The sequence below is a fragment of the Puma concolor genome, chromosome E4 (genome assembly GCF_028749965.1).
Source record: "Puma concolor isolate L17-30 chromosome E4, mPumCon1.1.hap2, whole genome shotgun sequence".
Classification (NCBI taxonomy): domain Eukaryota; kingdom Metazoa; phylum Chordata; class Mammalia; order Carnivora; family Felidae; genus Puma; species Puma concolor.
The window spans coordinates 49,667,597-49,689,267 of NC_141683.1; the positions used below are offsets into that span (position 1 = coordinate 49,667,597).

Sequence of the window (21,671 nt, forward strand, 5' to 3'; positions counted from 1 at the left end):
CTATCAGCAAAATATTGGTATTACAAGAATGGGAATCACAAAAATTTAGTGAGCCAATGGTTTTACAGATCTGAATTATAACTTACATATAAACAAGCTTATTAATACTCCTGCTCTCCCCATTTCCAAATTTTCTGATCCTGTCTGCTATTCAAGTCAGAAAGCCTAGAGAACTTTATAAGCATTACCACATACTGATGGGTGGGACTAACACAACTTCAAGGAACTGTTAGATATTTTCTCAATACTGAGATTCAATACCTTCAGGGCAGAATCCACAGGGGTTTGGCTAGTCCAATTTGCTAATTCCAACTTATTGTGTGTGTGTGCGCGCGCGTGTGTCTTTTACTCAACTTTGGATCTAACAACTTATTACCAACCTCCTGGAACAATTTCTTTCCAAAAACATGTTCTTGCTTACAGTTGACCTTCCTAATTCATTTGTGAACTAAAATTTTAGAGAAATCGCTGAAGACTTCTGCTCAAGCAAAAAGAAAATCCAACCATGACTGAAGATAATCACTTGAACAACTCAAGCCCACCAACATGACCAGTGTTTTTCCTGTCGTATGTTAAAATGAAAATGCCGGTCAAAAAAGGCTTCAAGAGAACATCAAAATATTAAAGTAGTGCTTTTCTTTGTTTTACCTATGGTTATCTTAAAATGGGTTTGAAGTCCCTCCTACCACCCCCAGAATAATAAAAAAAAAATCTGCTGTAAGATTTCTGGATAAATTAGGCATCTAGTTGTTCTATCAAATCTTAATTGGATAAAATTGTACAAGGGCATTCCATTTATATAGCATTTCATGTAAACATCCAAAACCCTATCAAAGACAAGTCTCAAAGAACTTTCACAGGAGAATATTGTTTTATTAAAACTAGAATGATGTGAAAGTCCACATACAAACAAGAAAAATGGGCTCAATGCTAAACCACCTTGGCCACTGGGCCCATTCTGCTCTCCTTTAGACACGAGATAGCTCTGTTCTGGAGCTCCTGTAGAGCAGGGAATAAGAAGCAGAATTATATGATGGCTAAGTATAGGTACTAAAGTCAGTACTACTTGGATCTGAGGCCCAACTCTACCAATTTACTAGCTGTGTTACCTTGAGCAGTTTTTATATTCCGTTTTCTTATCTATAAAATGAGGATATGAACAGTAGCCAGCTCTTCATTTGCTAACTTAACAGAGCTATGACAAGCTATTATGGCAGATAGTTAAGAGATGGGATCACAAGAAAAGATAAAGAAAAACTAAGGTGAAGACAGTCATAGTAAGAATTTAAGCCAAGTGAGGATCTTCTGAGAGATTAGATAGGTCACTTGTGTGGTCCAATGGCTAGCTACTTAGCAGGTCACTTAGGAATAAAGACATGGTTGCCCGACCTTCAATAAGACTGAACTCTAACTTTGGAGATGCTTTACAGAAGGATTCAATCATTTTTAATAAATGAAACGAAGCTTATCCTAAGAATGATTTAGACTCCATTCTGTACTCAATGGGAGATGCCATCAATGTCTAGGAAACTTGGCATCTCTGAGGTAGACTTTTAAAACTTGAGATTTTGAATAATGCCAATATTAGGCATTGCCTTGAAATTCAGTAGGTATCTACAAACAAACCTATCCCCAGGCTCCAAGCTTGGTAGAGCAGAAAGACCAAATTTTTAGTCCAGTGCTCACTTGACTCTGTAAGTCATGATATGAGAGTGCAAATTCTTCTAGTGTTATATTTCTTAGGACTCCTACGAGTAATAATATAATAAGTCTGTAAACACTTCTGCAATTATGAAGATGTTTACAATTACTTATAAACCTATACTAGTAAGATATGGTTTTTATATACTTAATAGTAACCTAAAGATTATACCCTCACAGATTTTTAGTCTTTTATTTTAGTGTCTATAAAAAGACAACCAAGTAAGAAAAGAATACTTCCACTCACAATGCCAAGCCCCCCTCCTCTCCTACTTCTCCCAAAAGCCATCTAAAAATAAGCTCAGTTTTCTGGGCACCTGGGCAGCTCAGCAGGTTAAGCATCCAACTCTTGATTTTAGCTCAGGTCATGATCTCACAGTTTATGAGTTTGAGCCCTACATTGGGCTCTGTGCTGACATTGTGGGGCATGCTTGGGATTCTCTCTCTCCCTCTCTCTCTGCCCCTCTCCTGCTTGTGCACTCTCTCTCTTTCAAAATAAACAAACACTAAAAAAATAAATAAAAATAAACAAAAATAAGCTCAGTTTTCAATTTTATCAGTGGGGTTAATAGTTACTAAATTGTAAGTCTACAGATAATTATAGGAAAGACGGACAAATGAACTCAAAATTTTAATTCCAATACAGATTCCCAAAATATTAATATTATTCCCTAATGCTTTATTTCTTTGAACTGTAAATGAAATATAATGCTTATCTTTTTAAAAAATACTTATTTATTTATTTATTTTTGAAAGCAAGAGAGCTTGAGTTGGGAAAAGGGGGGAGGGGGAGACAGGGTGAGAGAGAGAGAGAGAGAGAGAGAGAGAGAGAGAGAGAGAGAGAGAGAGGAGGAGGAATCCGAAGCAGGTTCTACATTAAGCATGGAGCTGATGCAGGGCTTGATCCTAGGAACTGTGAGACCTGAGCCAAAATCAAGACTGAGCCACCCAGGTGCCCATTATACGTATCTTTATGTAAGTCCATTTAACCTTCTTTGTCTCAGTTTCTTCACTTGTAAAATGGGAATATAATATCATTTACCTTATAAAACTGTTAAGAATTAGACAATTTATGTAAAACACACAGTGTCAGGCATACAGGATTAAGTGCTGAATAAAAGTTATTGAGATTTTTATTATTTTTCTGTTAAGGTTTGCTCAAAAAATTGCAATTTTTTTTTTTTTTTACTGCAATTATGGAAACATCAGCAACCAGAAATGCCACCAGCAAAGCTGCTGGAACTGGGGGTGGGGGTGGGGGATCTGATTCTGTTTATGATTAAAACGAAGATCTGTAAACTGCTATACATTATTTTCAAGATAGAAGCTCTTAAAGAAAGACTACGAACAGGGGAAAGAAATCAATGCAACCCTATCCCCAGCCTTTTTATATCACAAGTCCTCACGTGATCTAAAGTAAACTTCAGAAAATATACCATGAAAGAATGTTAGAGGAATTTTAAATATATAAAAAAAGAAAGAGAGCAAAAAGAATATAAATGAGGTAAAGGAAAATGCAGATGTAATTTTGGCTAAAGAGAAAGCCAGGGCTGGCTGCCATTTGGTCAGAGCTCATTCCTGGGATTCAAACAAAAATGACCAAACATGCTTTATTGCTGTTTTAGAAGATAATATATAATCTAGTGAGAAGAATAAGGTAAAGTACTCCATGGTGTATATTATCTACAAATCAAACCAAAGAAAGGAAAGGGAATAAAAGTCTTAAAATATCAAAAGCCAATGACATTTTTTGACCATTAGACATTTTTAAAAAAATGTTTATTTATTTTTGAAGGAGAGAGAGACAGAGCATGAGCTGGGGGGGGGGGGGGGGGGGCAGAGAGAGAGAGGGAGACACAAAATCCAAAGCAGGCTCCAGGCTCTGAGCTGTCAGCACAGAGCCCAACGCGGGGCTCGAACTCACGAGCCATGAGATCACGACCTGAACCAAAGTAGGATGCTTAACCAACTGAGCCACCTGGGTACCCTGACCATCAGACATTTTTGAGACCAGTGTCAGAGTCTTTTATACTCTAGAAAAGGGGAAGGGGGAAATCCCTTTAATTTCCATACAGCTACATACAGCTTTGGATTCTGTCAAAGTTATCTGAATAAAAATGTGAATGAACACCTAATATCTTCAAAAACATTTATACACAGGTTAGCAGAAGTTTCTAAAACTAAAGTAAAATAAAGAACTGCATCCTATTAAAAGATCAAGATAAGTAAACAATTATTGTAAAACAGAGGATCAGATAAAATCTGGAGACCACTGTAAGTTTAAGCATGCTTTAAACATTTCATCAAGTGTGATGAGGGCACCACTGACGAAGGCTGGCAAAGAAATAAATGTACTTCTTCCATGACACAGGAGAGAGAAGAGATTACTGACAAGGTAATGTTGGATCTGAGCCTTTGGTATTGAAGAGACGTTAAGTTCCGTAAGGGCAGGAACAAAGTCCATTTTGTGGCCTGCTGTGCAAATACTGGCTGGCCAGCTGAAGCACCAAAGGAAAACTGGGGTAGGTGGGAAATTGACTGATTGTAAAACTGCCTCACAAAGAAATCTATTGTATTTAAAACAAAATTACTGGAACAATGAGAAGAGCCAGAAAGCAATCATTTAATTAATTCAACCAACAAATAGTAAGTACCTACTTTTGTTCTAGATGCTAAGGATAAAGTTTTGAACCAAGAGATTAGAGCTTACATTCTGCTGAGGGAAAGATGAATTAAAACATTATAAAAACAAAATGGTGCTTTTCAGAATTGAAGATGGAGGGGATGCTATATTACAGAAAGTTTTAAGGACAGCTTTTCTTAAAAAAAAAGGACTATTATGAAAATCTAACAAATCAAAAATTTGTGAATTTGTGTGTGTGGGGGGGGGGTTCTCTACAAGAGTGAGAGGAATCACACCTAGACACATCAAAACAATGTACTTGTGTGCTACAGAAGGGCAGGAGATTTTACAGAAACTTCTTTGCTTCTACTTGATCAAAAGCAATAAAAAGAACTACAGCTATTTATTTTTTATTATGTTTTTCCAGAAAGCATCCTAAGCTTGTTAAGCTACTGCTTTACCCCAAAATACACGAATAAAGTAGAAATGAGGCTAGGATATGCACATGAAATAATATTTATGTTTCATCCAGCTCAATTATTTTAGCACAATGTCCTATTTTTCTCTCTTCAGCAAAGCAAAACTTCCCACGCCAAATTCTTCAATAAGCCCCCTAAGATTTTTCTCCAGTGACAAGAACAAATGAGAGCTGTTAATAATTTTCAGATTTAAAGCAATAATTCTCATATAAAACCATTTTTTCCTTGAGATTTGCCAAACTATTTCTCTCCAGAAATACTGTATCCTTATTCTAAGAATTTTTCACTACATTGTCCAGGCTGACTAATTTTTACCTTGAATGCAAACCAACAGAAGAGGCAATTTTGCAAGGGATGATGAGTTGAAAGCCAAGAAAACATTTTCTACTTCTTATAATTTAATCCATATTGTAGATAAATTTGGCAGTATCAAAGTAAGAGTTTTATCAGCATATAAACCGCCACCTCCTTTTTTAAGCTTTTCTAAGAATGGTTGATTTTGGTCATAATTCTTAGAGGCAAAAGCACTGAAGTTTGGATTCTATCTTGTGTTAAAAGTGATTTGGGGGCTCCTGGGTGGCTCAGTCAGGTAAATGTCTGACTCTTGATTTTAGCACAGGTCATGATCTCAAGGTTTGGGAGATTGAATCTCACATCAGGCTGCGTTGACAGAGTGGCACCACCTTGGGATTTTCTCCCTCTACTCTTTCTCTGCCCCTTCCTCCTTCTCCTTCTTCTCTCTCAAAATAAACAAACATAGAAAGAAAGAGAGAGAGAAGAAAAGAAAAAAAAAAAAAAAGAAAAGAAAAAAACAGATGATTTGCCTTCCCCCTTTCTCTATGCCGTATAGATTCTTTTGGTTGATACACTCTTTCCATAAAAACCTTTGCAACATAAGGGATAAAGGGCAGCATTATGCAAATTCTGCATACTGAAAAGGGACAGTTAAATAGAAGCTACCAATATGCATACTGAGTAGCATCTTTCCAACATTTCTAGGGCAAGTTCTTTTTTTTGTTTTATTAAATAATTTTTTGTAATTTTTTTTAGTTTTGAGAGAAAGAGAGAGACAGAGAGAGAGAGAGAGCGCGCGCGCGCGCAAGCAGGGGAGGAGCAGAGAGAGAGGGAGACACAGAATCTGAAGCAGGCTCCAGTCTGAGCTGTCAGCACAGAGCCCGACATAGGGCTCAAACCCACAGCCTGTGATATCATGACCTGAGCTGAAGCTGATGCTTAACCAACTGAGTCACCCAGGCGCCCCTCTAGGGCAAGTTCTGTCCTATTCAATAGCATCTTGTAAATACTGACATTTGTGACAACTGCACTAGGCCTCGTCTCCTAAGAGTGGGAAAGGCTTCTGAAACCAAGACAACTTAAATAAAAAACAGTCTTCATTAATTTTAAATTAGAAGAAAATATGAAAAAAGTAAACATTAACAGTATATAAACTGTTGTTGGTCTTGGTTCTTTAATACTTCAGTATTAAAGATCAGGAATGAAACAACAAACCAGCTAAGATGTAAAATAAATCAAGTAGTCACACAGTTGTATAAATTGACGATGCTTCACATTTTCTTAGAAAAAGCATGTGTGTTTTGATAGATGAAATACATTTAACCTCAAGATTTGCTATACAACAAAACTGTCACTGCATTAAAAGGATTATTTTTAAGATGGAAACAAACTAAATTGAATCATAATAACTTATCTGACAAACATTAACTTTTCCTTTCTCCAGTCTGCCAAATGTTTGTGCCAAATGTTCCATAATTATCTCAGAATCTCAGGTGCTTCTTCCCAAACTAGCATAGGGATGAACTATTACATGGAGACTACCAACATATAAGGAGGTATGACAGGTCTGAAGGAAGAAGGATGATGAAGTTACTTCTAGACATGTTGAATCAGAGTTCCCTACAGATAGATATCTTATTCAATCAGTATCTGAGTATCCAAAATGTTACCAGGCACTGAGAATTACTAGACAGCTGGATGTACTGGAGTTGTTGGGCTAGATTTGGGAGCTTTCAGGAGAATTATGGAAAAATCTGACTGACCACTCCAGAGAGTACAGACTAAGTAAAAGCAGTGGACTGAGACTTTTAGAAGAACAGATGTAGTAAGAAGGCAAAGAAACAGGAATCAATAAAACAAATGCCAGAAACATACAACATAAACCAAGAGACTGGCGCTACTACTGAAGAATTTCAAAAAGCAGAAATAACTACTATCAACCTCACAAAATTAAGATGAGGCTTGAGAAACACCTATCAAACACTCCAACTAGGAAATCATGGTGGCCTTATAGGGAACATTTCTATGAGTGAAGAGGGAGATAACAGCATGCTGAGCAAAAGAAAACAGCAAGTAAAGTAGAAAGAAATAGAGTACTTTTTAATTAACTTCGGTACAGTGAAGGAAAATTACATAGTAATAGTGAAAAAGAAGAGTCTGGGTCATGAGAACATGTCAAATGAAAGGGAACTGAAAAAAGGAGGAGTCAATCATTGGAGACCAAATTGAAGCCACAGAAAAGATAACGGTTCTGAAATTTTCTCTACATCAACTTCTGCATCTCAATATTTGTCTCATTTGCTTTAACCAATAGGAATAACCACTGTGTTTGTTTCAAGTACCAAGGCTGGGAAGAAACAGGTATGCTTTCTAATAGCCAACCTTTCCAGATTCCACTCAACTCCAACTATGCTGCTGGTTTGCTCCCCTTCTATGTGCATGACAGGGCAAAAATGGATGCACATGCATTACAACTTCAAATCCTGTACCAAAGTCTCCACTGTGGAAAAATGTAAAGCAGACTCCTAATCTAGACATCATGGCACAAAGATTTATATTCATTTTCTCATTTTCAACAGAAAAGAATCTTAATTTCCTTTTTTTTTTAAGTTTATTTATTTTGAGACAGAGAGAGAGTGAGAGCGAGGGAGGGGCAGAGAGAGGGAGAAAGAGAGAATCCCAAGCAGGCTCTGCACTGTCAGTGCGCAGCTCGATGTGGGGCTCAAACTCACGAACCACACAATCATGACCTGAGCAGAAATTAAGTTGGATGCTTAACCGACTGAGCCACCCAGGCGCCCCTTAATTTCCTTTTCTAAAAGATACAAATAGTGGAATTTGAGAAAAACATTGCAATGGGAAACAGCCATAAACATAGAATCAGTAAATTTTGGAATGAGAATTGAACAGGTACAATTGGAAAGACACCAGATCAAGACTTTGGAATGTAAATCTGTCAGGAACTAGATCTTCAGACTATAAGTCAGGCCTTCCACCTTTCTGGACCTTAATTTTCTTAATTATAAAATAAGTGAATTAGAAGAAATCACAATGGTCCCATCCAGCTGAAAGAATAACATGATTTTGGTCCTAGGTGTGCTACTTCTAGGTAGAGAGAACAAGGCTCAAAGACAACAATTCAATGACTTCAAAAGTTAGTAGGGAAGAGCCATTTTGGAAATGAGGGTTGCTGATTCTCAGTCTAATGTTCTTTAAGCTATAAAAAGTTTATGTTCTTAGAAAGTATGAAGATATTGGTGATTTAAAAAAAATCCTCTATTCCTCTTCACTCCCAATGACATTTTCAAGAATGGGCACAGCCAAGGCCATGGTGAAAAGTGGAGCATATGCAGAAAGTCTCTCCAAATATCCAGCTTTGAGCCTCTCTGATGGAGTCATGTGTACTATGGTCCTGTACTGTTGATCAAAGAAACAGGACACAATATTCTGGAATGTAGTGGCCCTTATCCATGCTCTGCTTGGGTATTCTGCCTTCAACACAGTATGTGCAACATTCCCTATTCCCACTGGAATCCTAGGATGTCCTACAAGGTCCTAATAATGAGTTCAGTCTTCTCTGACAAACTAAGGCAGATGCTCTATTTCAACTGAATGAGAAAGTTATCAATTGCCTATGTCCCTACCTTGTCTTCTAGTCATTGGTACTATAAAGACTTCAAAGAGGTCACTAAGATAGTTGAAGAATAACAGGTTTTTTCCAATTACTTTCAAAAATAGTTACAGTGAAATCCAGTATGAGTAATTACATGAAGATAGTGGAGACAGAGATGAAAAAAGGGATATTCAGAAAGAAACAAAATACTCTATATTTTCTATATTTAAATTTACATTTTAAAATGGGACAGTTTGAGACTTCCTTTCATTCAAACAACTAACAAAGCATTGTTCCTTTTTTGTTGAAAATAATCTTATTATTAAATAATTCTTGGAATTTATAAACACTGTAAAATACATAGTAAAGAGACAAATTCTTAGTCAAATGATATCTAAAATATACATTTGGTTGTCTCAGCACTTAGCTAAATTTTCACCACTGAACAACTCATTCCATCCAAGAAAACAACACCACCAACATTTAGACTACTTTTCATAATTCGCCCTAAAATATCTGCCAACTATACAAAATAACAGGAACTCATGATATTGAAAATAAATTCAATAAATCTTTTGATTTATTTTGATTTATTTAATGTTACATGTTTTCACAGCATTAAACTTCACTGCAAACTACTGTTTCATTCTTTAAAATCATTACCAAAAGAGCTAAAATGTATTATTTTACCAATGGTTCATCTTTAAGAGAAAAATGAGAGTCTACGAAAAACCTTAAGGGCCAAAGTCTAATTTAATAGGAAAATCCATTCCAGGTAATAACGTAACATATTTCTTTAGTCAACTTTTTTAACTTAACAATCTTGCAGTAATTTCCTAAAAGGATACACATACTTTTAAAATATCTAGAATTTTATCTAAACTACTGATTAAGACAGAACTAGACATAATGAACACATAATGACACTACTCACCTAAATAGGGAATGCAAGGCGTCATCTTTAAGCTACTTATATAGTCTCTTAGTCTTTTGTAATTATCTTCTTTACTCATTACATATTCTAATTTTTCAAAGGTAGTTTTGTCTTTTCGACTTAGTAACTAAAAAAGCAAACAGAAGAGTCTAAGTTATTTCCAAATCCCATTTTATTTTAGCAAAGACATGAAGCTGTATTTACTATAAATTTAAGTTTTAATTTCAATGTTATACATTTTTCAATTATATTTTGGCAGTATATAAATAAAACAAAATCAGACATGTTTATTAAAATAAACCCAAATCCATTATTTATAAAATGTAATATCCTTAAAGAGATTACTCAATTTTGTGGTTTAAGTAACAATTTTTTTGATAAATCTAACCATGGCTAGTCCTAACGATAACCATAAAACTGTGATTCACATTTCTGGATTTTTAACAAGACATTTTTTCTTTGATCACTTTGATCAGTGCTGTATCACACAGAGGTGAACACTCAACTGAAACTGTTTTTAAGAGGGTTGAGGTGATTTGTAGTGAGTGCCTTTGAAAAAATTTGGGACAATCAAAGGGAATAAAAGCAAGGTCAATCACCCAAAATAATATTAACTCTTGCAATTTCTTGTGTTCTTGATTTTAGCCATCCTGACAGGTATAAAGTGGTATCTCATTGTGGTTTTCATTTACATTTCCCTGATGACTGGTGATCTTGAACATCTTTTCATGTGTCTGGTGGCCAACTGTAGGTCTTCTTTGGGAAAAGGTCTATTTAGGTCCTGTGCCATTAACTGGATTTTTTGGGGTATTGAGTTGTATAAGTTCTTTATATATTTTGGATATTAACTCCTTATCAGACTTATCACTTGCAAATGTATTCTCCCATTCAGTTGGCTGCCTCTTTATTTTGTTGATGGTTACTTTCACTATACAGTAATCTTTTATTCTGGTGTAGTCTGAAAAGGTTTAATTTTGCTTTTGTTTCCATTGCCAGAGGAGACCTATCTAGAAAAATGTTACTATGGTTGATCTCAAAGAAAGTAATGCCTATGTTTTCTTCCAGGAATTTTATGTTTCAGGTCTCACATTTAATCCATTTTGAGTTTATTTTTGTGTATGGGATAAGGAAGTGGCCCAATTTCATTCTTTTGCATGTAGCTGCCCAGCTTTCCCAACACCACTTGCTGAAGAGACTGTCTTTTTTCCATTGTACATTCTTGTCTCCTCTGTCATAGATTAACTGACCATATAAGCATGGGTTTATTAATTGACTCTATTCTGTTCCACTGATCTATGTGTGTTTATTTTTGTGCCAGTACCATACTGTTTTGATTGCTACAGCTTTGTTGTATACCTTGAAATCTGAGACTGTAAAACCTCAAGCTTTGTTCTTCTGTTTCAAGACTGCTTTGGCTATTTGAGGTCTTTTATCATTCCACACAAATTTTAGGATTATTTGTTCTAGTTCTATGAAAAATGATATATTGTGTTGGCAAGGATGTGGACAAAAAGGAACCCTTGTGCACTGTTGGTTGGAATGCAAATTAATGCTGTCCCTCTGGAAAACGGTATGGAGTTTCTAAAAAAATTAAAAATTGAATTACCATATGATTTGGAAATTCCGCTACTTGGTATTTAACCAATAAAAATGAAAAAAACTAATTTGAAAAGATGTATGTACTCCTATGTTTACTGCAGCCTTATTTACAATAGCTGAGTATGGAAGCAACCGAAGTGTTCATCAATAGATGAATGGATAAAGAAGATGCGGTGTGTACACACACACACACACACACACACACACACACACACACAATGGAGTATTACTCAACCATAAAAAAAGATCTTGCCATCTGCAATAACACGGAAGGACCCAGCTAGAGAGTAAGTGATATAAGTCAAATAAGAAAAAGACAAGTATCATGTGATTTCACTCATATGTGGAATTTCAGAAACTAAACTAACGAGCAAAGAAAACAAACAAACAAAAACAAACAAACAAAAAAACCCCAAAACAAAACCAGACTCTTAGATACAGAGAACAAATTGGTGGTTGCTATAGGGGAAGTGGGTGGGGCGATGGGTGAAATAAAGGGAATTAAGAGAGCACGTATCTTGATGAGCACTGAGATATATATATAGAGAATTGTTGAATCATTATACTGTACATATTAATATAACACTGTATGTTCATTATACTTGAAGGTATTTTAAAAATATTAATTAAAAACTTCAGAAAATATGGAGTTTTTAAAAGTTTATTTATTTTTTAGAGAGAGAGCATGTGGGAGAAGAGAGAGAAAGAATCCCAAACAGGTTCCACACTCAGTGCAGAGCCCGATGAGGGCTTGAACCCACGAACTGTAAGATCATGACCTGAGCTGAAATCAAGAGTTGGATGCTTAACTGACTGAGCCAGCCAGGCACCCCCAAAAATATGTTTTTAAGTATTTCAAAGACTCTGGAAAAAAGTCTTGTTTTCTTTAAACATATGAAGTTACTATTTCATTATGATATAATAAAATTTCACTTTATGTCATAAAACATTAGTGTTATTTTTTAGCACGCAAAACACATTCCACTTGTAAAATTCTCATCTAACTCTATGAGGTGAACAGAGAAGTCTGAAGATTAATAGAGAGATGAGGAGACAGAGATTCAAAGGAGATTACAGGGTTAGCAAGAAGCACATACTAATACTCTCACAGTCATCCACCCACAAAGGCACAGGTCCCTGTCTTGCAGTGTCTCAGTCTGGTTCTGGAGGTGAAGAGTATTCTGACACCAAATCCACCACTCTTTATATGTAATACTACAAGTGGTACGATTGGGATTCCTGTTGGAATTTATTTTTTCATGGGCTCTAAGATGCAGATTATCTTCAGATAATCTCCATCAGAAAAATGTGTGACTAGTATCCCTCCTTCTTTAAAACAAAAGTTTTAAGGAGTCCTTTGCTTTAATATTTTAGATAGATATTCCACAGTCTAAAACAGCGATTATATTAATTTTCCTTGGCCCAGCTTTAACAATCTTGATCAGCATTTTCAAGAGTAGGTGCAAATCTCTGCTTCTACCTGTAAGTCCAACCATCCCTTTCTCTCCCACTTAAATGTGTGGATATGGAAAATACAGTGATATGACATGGCAGGGATGAGAATAAGCCTATTCTTTTTTTTCTTAAATCAATCATTCAAAAACCTCAGTAGAATTTCAGGAGAAACAAATTATGTACTCGGAACGTCACTGATTTTGCCACCTCTGAAACACAAACCTGTGGTAAAGAACTACATGGTTTAATATGTATAAGAACAACTTACATTTTGGAATTTTCAAAATAATCAACAACCAGATTAAAAGGATTCAATCTGGGGTGGGACAGTAGAGACTTGTTTCCAAAAGACTATTTAGAAGAAGAATATGGAAAAAAGAGTTAATTAGATGTTAAAATAGGTTATTTCCTAGTGATAGCTCAGAAACTTATCCAAAGCCCACGTGCCAAAGCTATAACAAGTCCTGATTTTCTTTTTCTCCTTTTCAAATCTTTTTCTGATGTTTAGTCCTAATATCCCTACAATGTCACTTCACTATACTCCTCCAAAAAAGGGGGAAAACGAAGTACTTCACAAGGTTCCAACTCTTCATGTTTTAGCACCATATTCTTTCTCTGGTTAAGAGGCCACCGGAGCAAAGCTCTTCACACTTTCACTGGTGCCCGAAGGTGGGAACTCCCAATGTTCCTGGCCAAATCTCTATACCATAACAATGTTACCATAACAATGGACTTTGGGAAAATTTGAATCAACCCTTGTACATCTCCATCACCATAAGAAAAGTAAAATTCCCAGATCACCCCTCATCACCTTGATTTGTATCTCCATATAATCTGTACAAATGTTTTCATTTGTATAAATAAGTTATTTGTTTTGAACTTTAAATGCAGATTAATTATAATCTTTTGTTCATGACACTCAAATTATCATTAGTCCCTGATGTTACTTTCTTGTTAAATCGATTTTTTCTTAAATTTTTAAGTGAATGCACATGTATTAATCTTCATACTTACAAACCATATACTAACAATACACATCTACCTATGTGCTTCTTTCATATCCAATTCCTTTGACTATCTTTTTTTTTTTTTAATTTAATGTTTATTTATTTTGAGACAGAGAGAAAGAGAACACAAGCAGGGGAGAGGCAAAGAGAGGGGGAGACACAGAATCTGAAGCAGACTCCAGAGCCGGACGCGGGGCTAGAACTCATGAGCCTGTGAGATCATGCATGACCTGAGCCTAAGTCAGATGCTCAACCGACTGAGCCACTCAGGCGCCCCTCCTCTGACTATCTTTAAATAACCAATAATCACTATCCTAAATTTTGTGTTTATCATTCTCTTTTATTTGATTTTTTTAAAAAATTTTGACTGAAATTTTATTTGATTTTTGACTAAAGAATAGCATACTGTTTTTAATCTTTGGCTTTATCCAATCAATGTTCTGATGATGAAATTTCATCCATAATGTTGCGTGTGGCTGTAGTTCATTTTCACTGTTTCTATGCATATGTCTTCTTCTATGAAGTACCATCATAATGCATACTTTACCATTTTTCTTACTTTTTCCTTTTGCTTTGTAAGAATTCTTTATATACTCTGCATATAAATTCTTGACCAGTTGCAACTGCTACACATTCTTTTCAATTTTCTTTGAAATATCTTTTGGGGCACTTGTGGTTCAGTCAGCTAAGCGTCAGACTCTTGATTTCGGCCCAGGACAAGATCTTACAGTTCATGAGTTCGAGTCCCACATCAGGCTTTGCGCTAACAGCACGCAGAGCCTGTGTCAGGAATTTTCTCTCTCCTCTCTCCCCGCCTCTCCCCTCGACTCATGCTCTCTTCCTCTCTCAAAATAAATAAATAAACTTAAAAAAAATTTTAAATATCTTTTAGTGAACAGAAATTCTTACTTTAACGTACCAAAATTTTTTCATCTTTTCTTTCTCTGCTTGAGGTTTTTGTATCTTATCTAAAATATACTTACAGATTCCAAGTTGGAATCTATTCATGCTAAGCCAGAGAGATATTAAGCAAGTTTTCCTCTTCTAAAAGCTTCAACGTTTTTCATTTTGCATATAACTCTTTAATTCATCTGACAGTGACTTTTGAGGCCTAATTTCATTTTTTCTCCAAACTGGTAACTAATTTCCCAGCTCCAGTTAAGAACAGCCCCTCTTTTCTTCATTGATTTACAATGCCACCACTGTCATATATCAGAGTTCTATAAAAGCAATGATCTTTTTGGGGGTTCTTTATTCTGTTCCACTGGTCGATATGTCTACATCTGCACTAATTGCACATTACCTAAATAATATAATCCATCTCGGTATCTGTTAGGACAAATGTCCAAGCCTCCAACCCCATTTTCTTCTTCAGAAATAACTTGGCTATACTGACCTTTTATGTTTCCATATTATTTTATAAGCAATCTTATCCAGACTCCCAGTTTGTGACTGATTCAAGTTGCATATAATCTCTATGTGCATTTGGGAAAAAACGCCATCTTTAAGCTTTCCTATCCATGACTATCAGATACTGTTCCATCTAACTTAGTTCTTTTTCAATGACTCCCTATAAAGTTTTATAGTTTTCTGCACATGTCTTTCATATATTATTCTATTTATTGTTTGCTACTGTATTTCTCTGATACTGTAAACAGTGGTGTCCTTTTAAGTGACACTTTCAAATTGTTTAGAATACAACTAATTTTATATATTGTTTGTATATTCAGTCACCTTAATAAGCCCTGTATCTTAAAATTGTGGCAGACAGAATACACATAACATTCACCATTTTAACCATCTTCATGAGTACACTTTAGTGGCATTAAGTACATTCGCATTACCAACCAACCATCACCACCAACCATGCATGGCCAGAACTCTTTCCATCTTTCCAAACTGAAACTCCACATACATTAAACACTAACTCCCATTTCCCATTCCTCCCTCCTTCGGCCCCTGGCAACCATCTTCTAGTTTCTGTCTCTATGAATCTGACTTCTCTTGGTACCTTAGAATCATATAGTATTTGTCTCTTTGTCTGGCTTATTTCACTTAGTATAATGTCTTCAAGATTCATCCATGGTGTAATGTGTCAGAATTTAATTCCTTTTTAATGCTAAATAATACTCCATTGTATGTCTATACATTTTGTATATCCATTCATCTGGTGATGGATGTATGGACTGTTTACACCTTTTGGCTATTGTGAATCACGCTGCTATGAACACTGGTATAAAAATGCCTGAGTCTCTGCTTTCAGTGCTTTTGGATATATACCCAGAAGTGGAACTGCTGGATCAAACAGTAATTCTGCTTAATTTTTTGAAAATAAACCCTACTATTTTTAATCATTTTTTTCTAATTGTGTTGGCTAAGATGTCAATGTTGAATAAAAACAATAAAAATGGGCATCCTTTTCCTTGATGTTATAGAAAATGTTCCTAATATTCTCTCCATTTAGGCTACTATAAGTCTGGGGAGACATTCCTTTTATCAGTTTAAAAAAAAAACAAAAAGGGGCACCTGGTGGCTCAGTTGGTTGAGCATCCGACTTTGGCTCAGGTCATGATCTCATAGTTTGTGAGTTCGATCCCTACATCGGGCTTGCTGCTGTCAGCACAGAGCCTGCTTCAGATCCTCTGTTCCCTCTCTCTCTGCCCCTCCCCTGCTCACACTCTCTCTCTCAAAAATGAATAAACATGAAAAAAATTAAACAACAAAAAACAAACAAACAAAAATAAATAAAACCCCCCAAATACTCTCAATTCCTTATTTGTTATTAAAAATCATTAGCCCAAACTAGCATGAAACACATGCAATCTTTATTATCTTCTGACTTGGCCCAATACTCTACCCCTCCTAGTCCCCTCCAACTGTACTCTCTGGGTCTCACGGTCCATCCTCTGCAAAAGCCCCATCCTTAAACTTTCCTTTAAGCATTCTCTTGCTTTTCTTGTAACATGAGCCTGGATTCAAGTTGGGTGCAATCCTGGCTCCTTGCTCTTCAGAACTTTTTCCTTCCTAACATCCTCCAGCTTCTACTAGGTTCAAGCACTAGATCAGTGCTGTCTGAATTTTGTGTGATGAAAATGATCTGTGTCTGTGCTGCCCAACACAATGGTCACTAGCCACACGGGACTACTGGCTAGTGTGAATGAGGAACTAAATTTTATTTTATTTTATTTTTTAGTGTTTATTTATTTTGAGAGAGAGGGAAACAGAGCACGAGTGGGGAAAGGGCAGTGACAGAGAGGGAGACAGAGAATCCCAAGCAGGCTTTGTGCTGTCAGTGCAGATCAAGAGTTGGATGCTTAACTGACTGAGCCACCCAGGTGCCCTGAGGAACTAAAATTTAGTTTTTCTTTTTAGTTTTTTAAAGTTTTATTTATTTATTTTTGAGAGAGAGACAGAGAGAAGCGAGTGGGGAAGGGGCAGAGAGAGAGGGAGAGAGAGAATCCCAAGCAGGCTCTGCGCTGTCAGCACAGAGCCCCACGTGGGGCTCGAACCCAGAAACCATGAGATCATGAACTGAGCAGAAACAAAGAGTCAGATGCTTAACGGACTGAGCCACCCAGGTGCCCCAGTTTTAATGATTCAAATTTAATACCCACATGTGGCTAGTGGCTACTATAGTGACCAAGAGAGCACTTAGATTATAATGCTTATGTTACTGTCATTAATAGAGCTGCTAGTCATTTTCCCCATTATACCTTAAAGATGTTAGTAGCTGGAGAAAAAAAGTCTGCAAACCAACATTACTTTCATACCTTGGTGACTGCAATCTTCACATAAAGGAGACTCTCAATACCCTGGTTTCTCAGTTCCTTGACTTCTCCTACACCCAACGATCTTAACTTCTACCACTCTCAGCCTCTATTCCCTTGATCACCCTGAATCCAATAAGTACTGCCTGCACCAGAACTTCAATCCAGTTACCAATACTACTTTTTCACTTTTCCTTATCTCTTTTACTTGGGTTAAATTCCTCACCTATCACTGAAACAACTTGTACATTTAATCTCCTGTGCTATCCTTGACCTCACTATGGTACAAACAAGCCTAAAATAATTCCAACTCTGGTTACACACAACTCTCATCACTACTCCAGGCTTATACTGAGCACCTGCACCTGGATGGAGAATGCATGACTTTGCTGACTGGTTTCACTTTAAATACATGATCAAAAGTCTCAATCGTAAGGCCTACCATACCGAACCTACTATATTTCCCTAGTTAATTCATTCTGACACTCTTCTGCATGACTTTCATTCATTCGTTCTTTTTTCAAACCTCCAACACCTCTCCTCCAACATTCTCAACTAAGGACTCTGCTTTTTATGTCTTAAATAAATCATCAGAAGAATTTCTACAGAATCTCACCACCAAATCTACCAACTTACCTGCATCGGTAACCAAATGCATTTTCCTTTTCTGCTGTTAAAATGGATAAACTGTTGGGGCACCTGGGTGGCTCAGTTGGTTAAGTGTCGGACTTCGGCTCAGGTCATGATCTCATGATTTGTGAGTTCAAGCCCCACATAGGGCTCTGTGCTGAGAGCACAGAGCCTGCATGGGATTCTCTCTCCCCACCTCTCTGCCCCTTCTCTCCTGCTCTCTCTCAAAATAAATAAACTTATAAAAATATTTAAAAAAAAATGGATAAACTCTTTCTGCTCCAATACAGTACTGGATCTAATTCCCTCCGGCCTGATCAAGGGTATTGGTGCAGAACTCCTTGCTCTCCTACCATTTCTCTCATTCTATTAGATCACTGCACTAGCATATAAACATAATGCCAGATTTCTCTGCAGTACCTCAGCCCAGCCATTTACAGCATAATTCCTCAAATGCATTCTCTACACTTGATGTCCTATTTTTTCTCCATCATTCTCTCTTTTCATTCCACCACTGTACTGAAACCACTCTTGCCTAGATTGCCAATCCTCTCCAACTGCCAGATATGATGGCCATCTCAAAGTGCTTACCTAATTCAACTTATCAGCAGCATTTGACATGGGGTGATTATTCTTTCTTGAAACACTTTCATTACTTGACTGTAGGAAACTCCTCCCATGATATTTCCTTCGCTGATCCCTCCTCATTTTTCCAATTTCTAAATCTTAGAGGGTTCCAGGGCTTTTCATCTGTACTTTTGACTCAGATGATCTTTTTTTTTTTTTTTTTAATTTTTTTTTTTTTTTCAACGTTTATTTATTTTTGGGACAGAGAGAGACAGAGCACGAACAGGGGAGGGGCAGAGAGAGAGGGAGACACAGAATCGGAAACAGGCTCCAGGCTCTGAGCCATCAGCCCAGAGCCCGACGCGGGGCTCGAACTCACGGACCGCGAGATCGTGACCTGGCTGAAGTCGGACGCTTAACCGACTGCGCCACCCAGGCGCCCCTTGACTCAGATGATCTTATCCAACACCTCATGCTTTATATACTATCTTTATACTGATGATCAAAAATATATATATCTCTAGCCCCAACTCCTACTGTACACTTATATACCTAACTCTGACCTTACAGTTCCACATGGATATTTATCACCCAACTCAAACTGTCTTTGTGTAAAATAGAACCCCCCCTGCCCCACTGCCAACACAGTGGCCCCAGAATATCAGTAAATAGTATCTCCATTACCTGACTTGATGCCACCTCTCTGGACTAGTCTCTTACCATCAATTACTCCTTATTCCATTCTGTCAACACCGAGCACCCCATTCTTTGAACATTATTGGGGCCTTTGTACTGGCTATCACCTTTGCTTGAAATTCTTTTCTCCCAGATTTCCACACAAATGGTTCTCTCAATTCCTCTTTACCAGAGAGACTTTACCAGCTCTTTACCAGAGACTCTCTTACCATTCATATACATTCAAAGTTAACTTTTGAACGATACGGGTTTGAACTGCACAGGTCCACTTATATGGGAATTTTTTATAGTACAATACTATAAATGCATATTCTCTTCCTTGTGATTTTAATAACGCTTTCTTTTCTCTTACTTTACTGTAAGAATACAGTATATGATATGTATAGCATACAAAATATGTGTTAATTGACTCCACGTTATTGCTAAGACAGTCAAGTCAACAGTCAGCTACTAGTAGTTAAGTCTGTCAGGGAGGGGGTGGTGTCAAAAGTTGTATGTGGATTTTTGACTGTGCAGGGCGGCTGGCATCCCTAATCCCTGTATTGTCCAAGGGTCGATTGTATATATAAAATACTTCCCTGCTTTCTCTCTATCCCATTTAATCTGCTTTTTTTTTCTTCAGAGCATTCATCACTCTTTACTATATAACATTTATTTATTTATTTACAGTTTATCTCTTCCCAGCAGACTGTTGGCTGTATAAAAATGGGACTATGTCTGCATCATTTACTGCTCTATGTCAAGCAATTAGTGCCTGGCACACTATTGACTATTTTAAAGTTTAATATAAACACCAAAGATTTTATTCAGATTAATAACCAAAACTGCTAAATAAAAAAAATTATTTTCCATGTAAATACATGAGGGAGATGACAAAAATATCTTAAAGAAAAATAAAAATTAACTTGAGGGAGATGTATCTCATTTATAAACCACAATATAAATCAGAGTATAATTCTTTCCCCAAAAACTTCAAAGATGGAATTCATTATTGTATATTTATAATCATTTCCATTCCCCAGTGAAATTCAGATTTTAAGAAGAGAGAATAAGGCCATATTATTAAAAAGAATTTTTAAAGTAAGAAAGCCCTTCACTCAGGTGTTTCTAAATGCAAATAAAATATAAACAGGATCATAAGCTCTCTCATTTTAATGTCTTCCCAATACAGTAAAGCACCCTGGTTTTCATGAGAAACATCTGTCTCTTCAGATACTATGGAAAGTAAAAGCAATACTATGCTAATTAAAAATGGTTATATTTTAGTTAGAAAAAAACATTTTTTTAATTTTTTTCATGATATTTAATATGCTACATAACAAATATTCTATTGTGCTCTCTTTTTTTATTTTAAAGTTTTAAAAGTTAGTTATGTCTTTATCACAGGGCCCAAAGAATACAGTAATCTTTTATACAAAATGTAATAAAGATTTAATTGGATCTAAAATTTTACTTATATAACATCTAAATGAAAAATACCGAGAAAGCTTGAGACCAGTATCACATCACTCAAATATTAAGGTACATAAATTTGCAGAAGTCAAAATTAACACCCTGACCTTGTCAAAGTGATAAAACCAAATATAATAAACATATATCAGAATGTGCAGCAACAATGAATAATTCCATGTTAGGTATCAGGTTTTTCATTATTCCTCAGGAAAAAATCTAAGAGTTTATTAACTAAAAAATGGTAATTTAATGTTTGTAATGTTGTAACGTTCCATTTAACTAAAAAATGGAAATATTAATATTTAATATTCACTGAAAGTTGCCATTTAGATCTTCCTCGAACTTTCCGAAAGCTTAATCTTTATAAGATTAAATACAAAAAAACATTAAGTGCAAAAAAAAAAAAACACTTTCCCACCAGTAAACATGAAATGCTATGTTACCAAAGATGCTCACACAAATTCTACAAAAATGATTTCCTAAATGGCAGAAAGTAAGAACCGAGCTATAATTTACCCCAAAATTACCTGGCAAGTCTAGTGAAACACTTAGAGAGGAAAATGTAGGTTTCAAGAAAAAAAAAAAAAAAACCAGTACAAAATAGTTTAAAGATCCAAATCTATTATCATAACATTAACCTTACTGAGAACTACAAAAGAAGTAAATAGATCTTTACTTCCAACAAAAAGTCCAACCCTTTCATTAACTAGGAAGTTTACTTACCGCCCATGTTTTAGTCAACCTGAAGATTGGGGCACTCTGTAAGCCAGAAACCACTGCCATAAGTGCATGAAGGTTATTCAGCTCATACAGTTTCTGAAGATTTAAGAAAAAGGGAGAGGAGAGATGAAAAA

General features: G+C 36.1%; 1 protein-coding gene and 1 long non-coding RNA gene across 7 annotated transcripts in view; one reads left to right on the forward strand and one right to left on the reverse strand.

The window, feature by feature from the left end:
* The window catches only part of RALGPS2 (Ral GEF with PH domain and SH3 binding motif 2), a 170,167-nt gene that overhangs the window by 70,824 nt on the left and 77,672 nt on the right, over window positions 1-21,671 (reverse strand). For all 6 annotated transcript variants that reach the window (XM_086694699.1, XM_086694697.1, XM_086694698.1 and 3 more), the window contains 2 exons: window positions 21,541-21,633; window positions 9,645-9,771 (listed from right to left, as the gene is read on the reverse strand). In XM_086694699.1, coding sequence (XP_086550825.1) covers window positions 9,645-9,771; window positions 21,541-21,633 — 220 coding nt within the window. The remainder of the gene's footprint in view (window positions 1-9,644; window positions 9,772-21,540; window positions 21,634-21,671) is intronic.
* On the forward strand, window positions 2,492-12,313 carry LOC147572655 (uncharacterized). The gene is made up of 3 exons (XR_015246412.1): window positions 2,492-4,347; window positions 11,345-11,530; window positions 11,920-12,313. It is a non-coding gene; the product is annotated as an uncharacterized LOC147572655 (long non-coding RNA).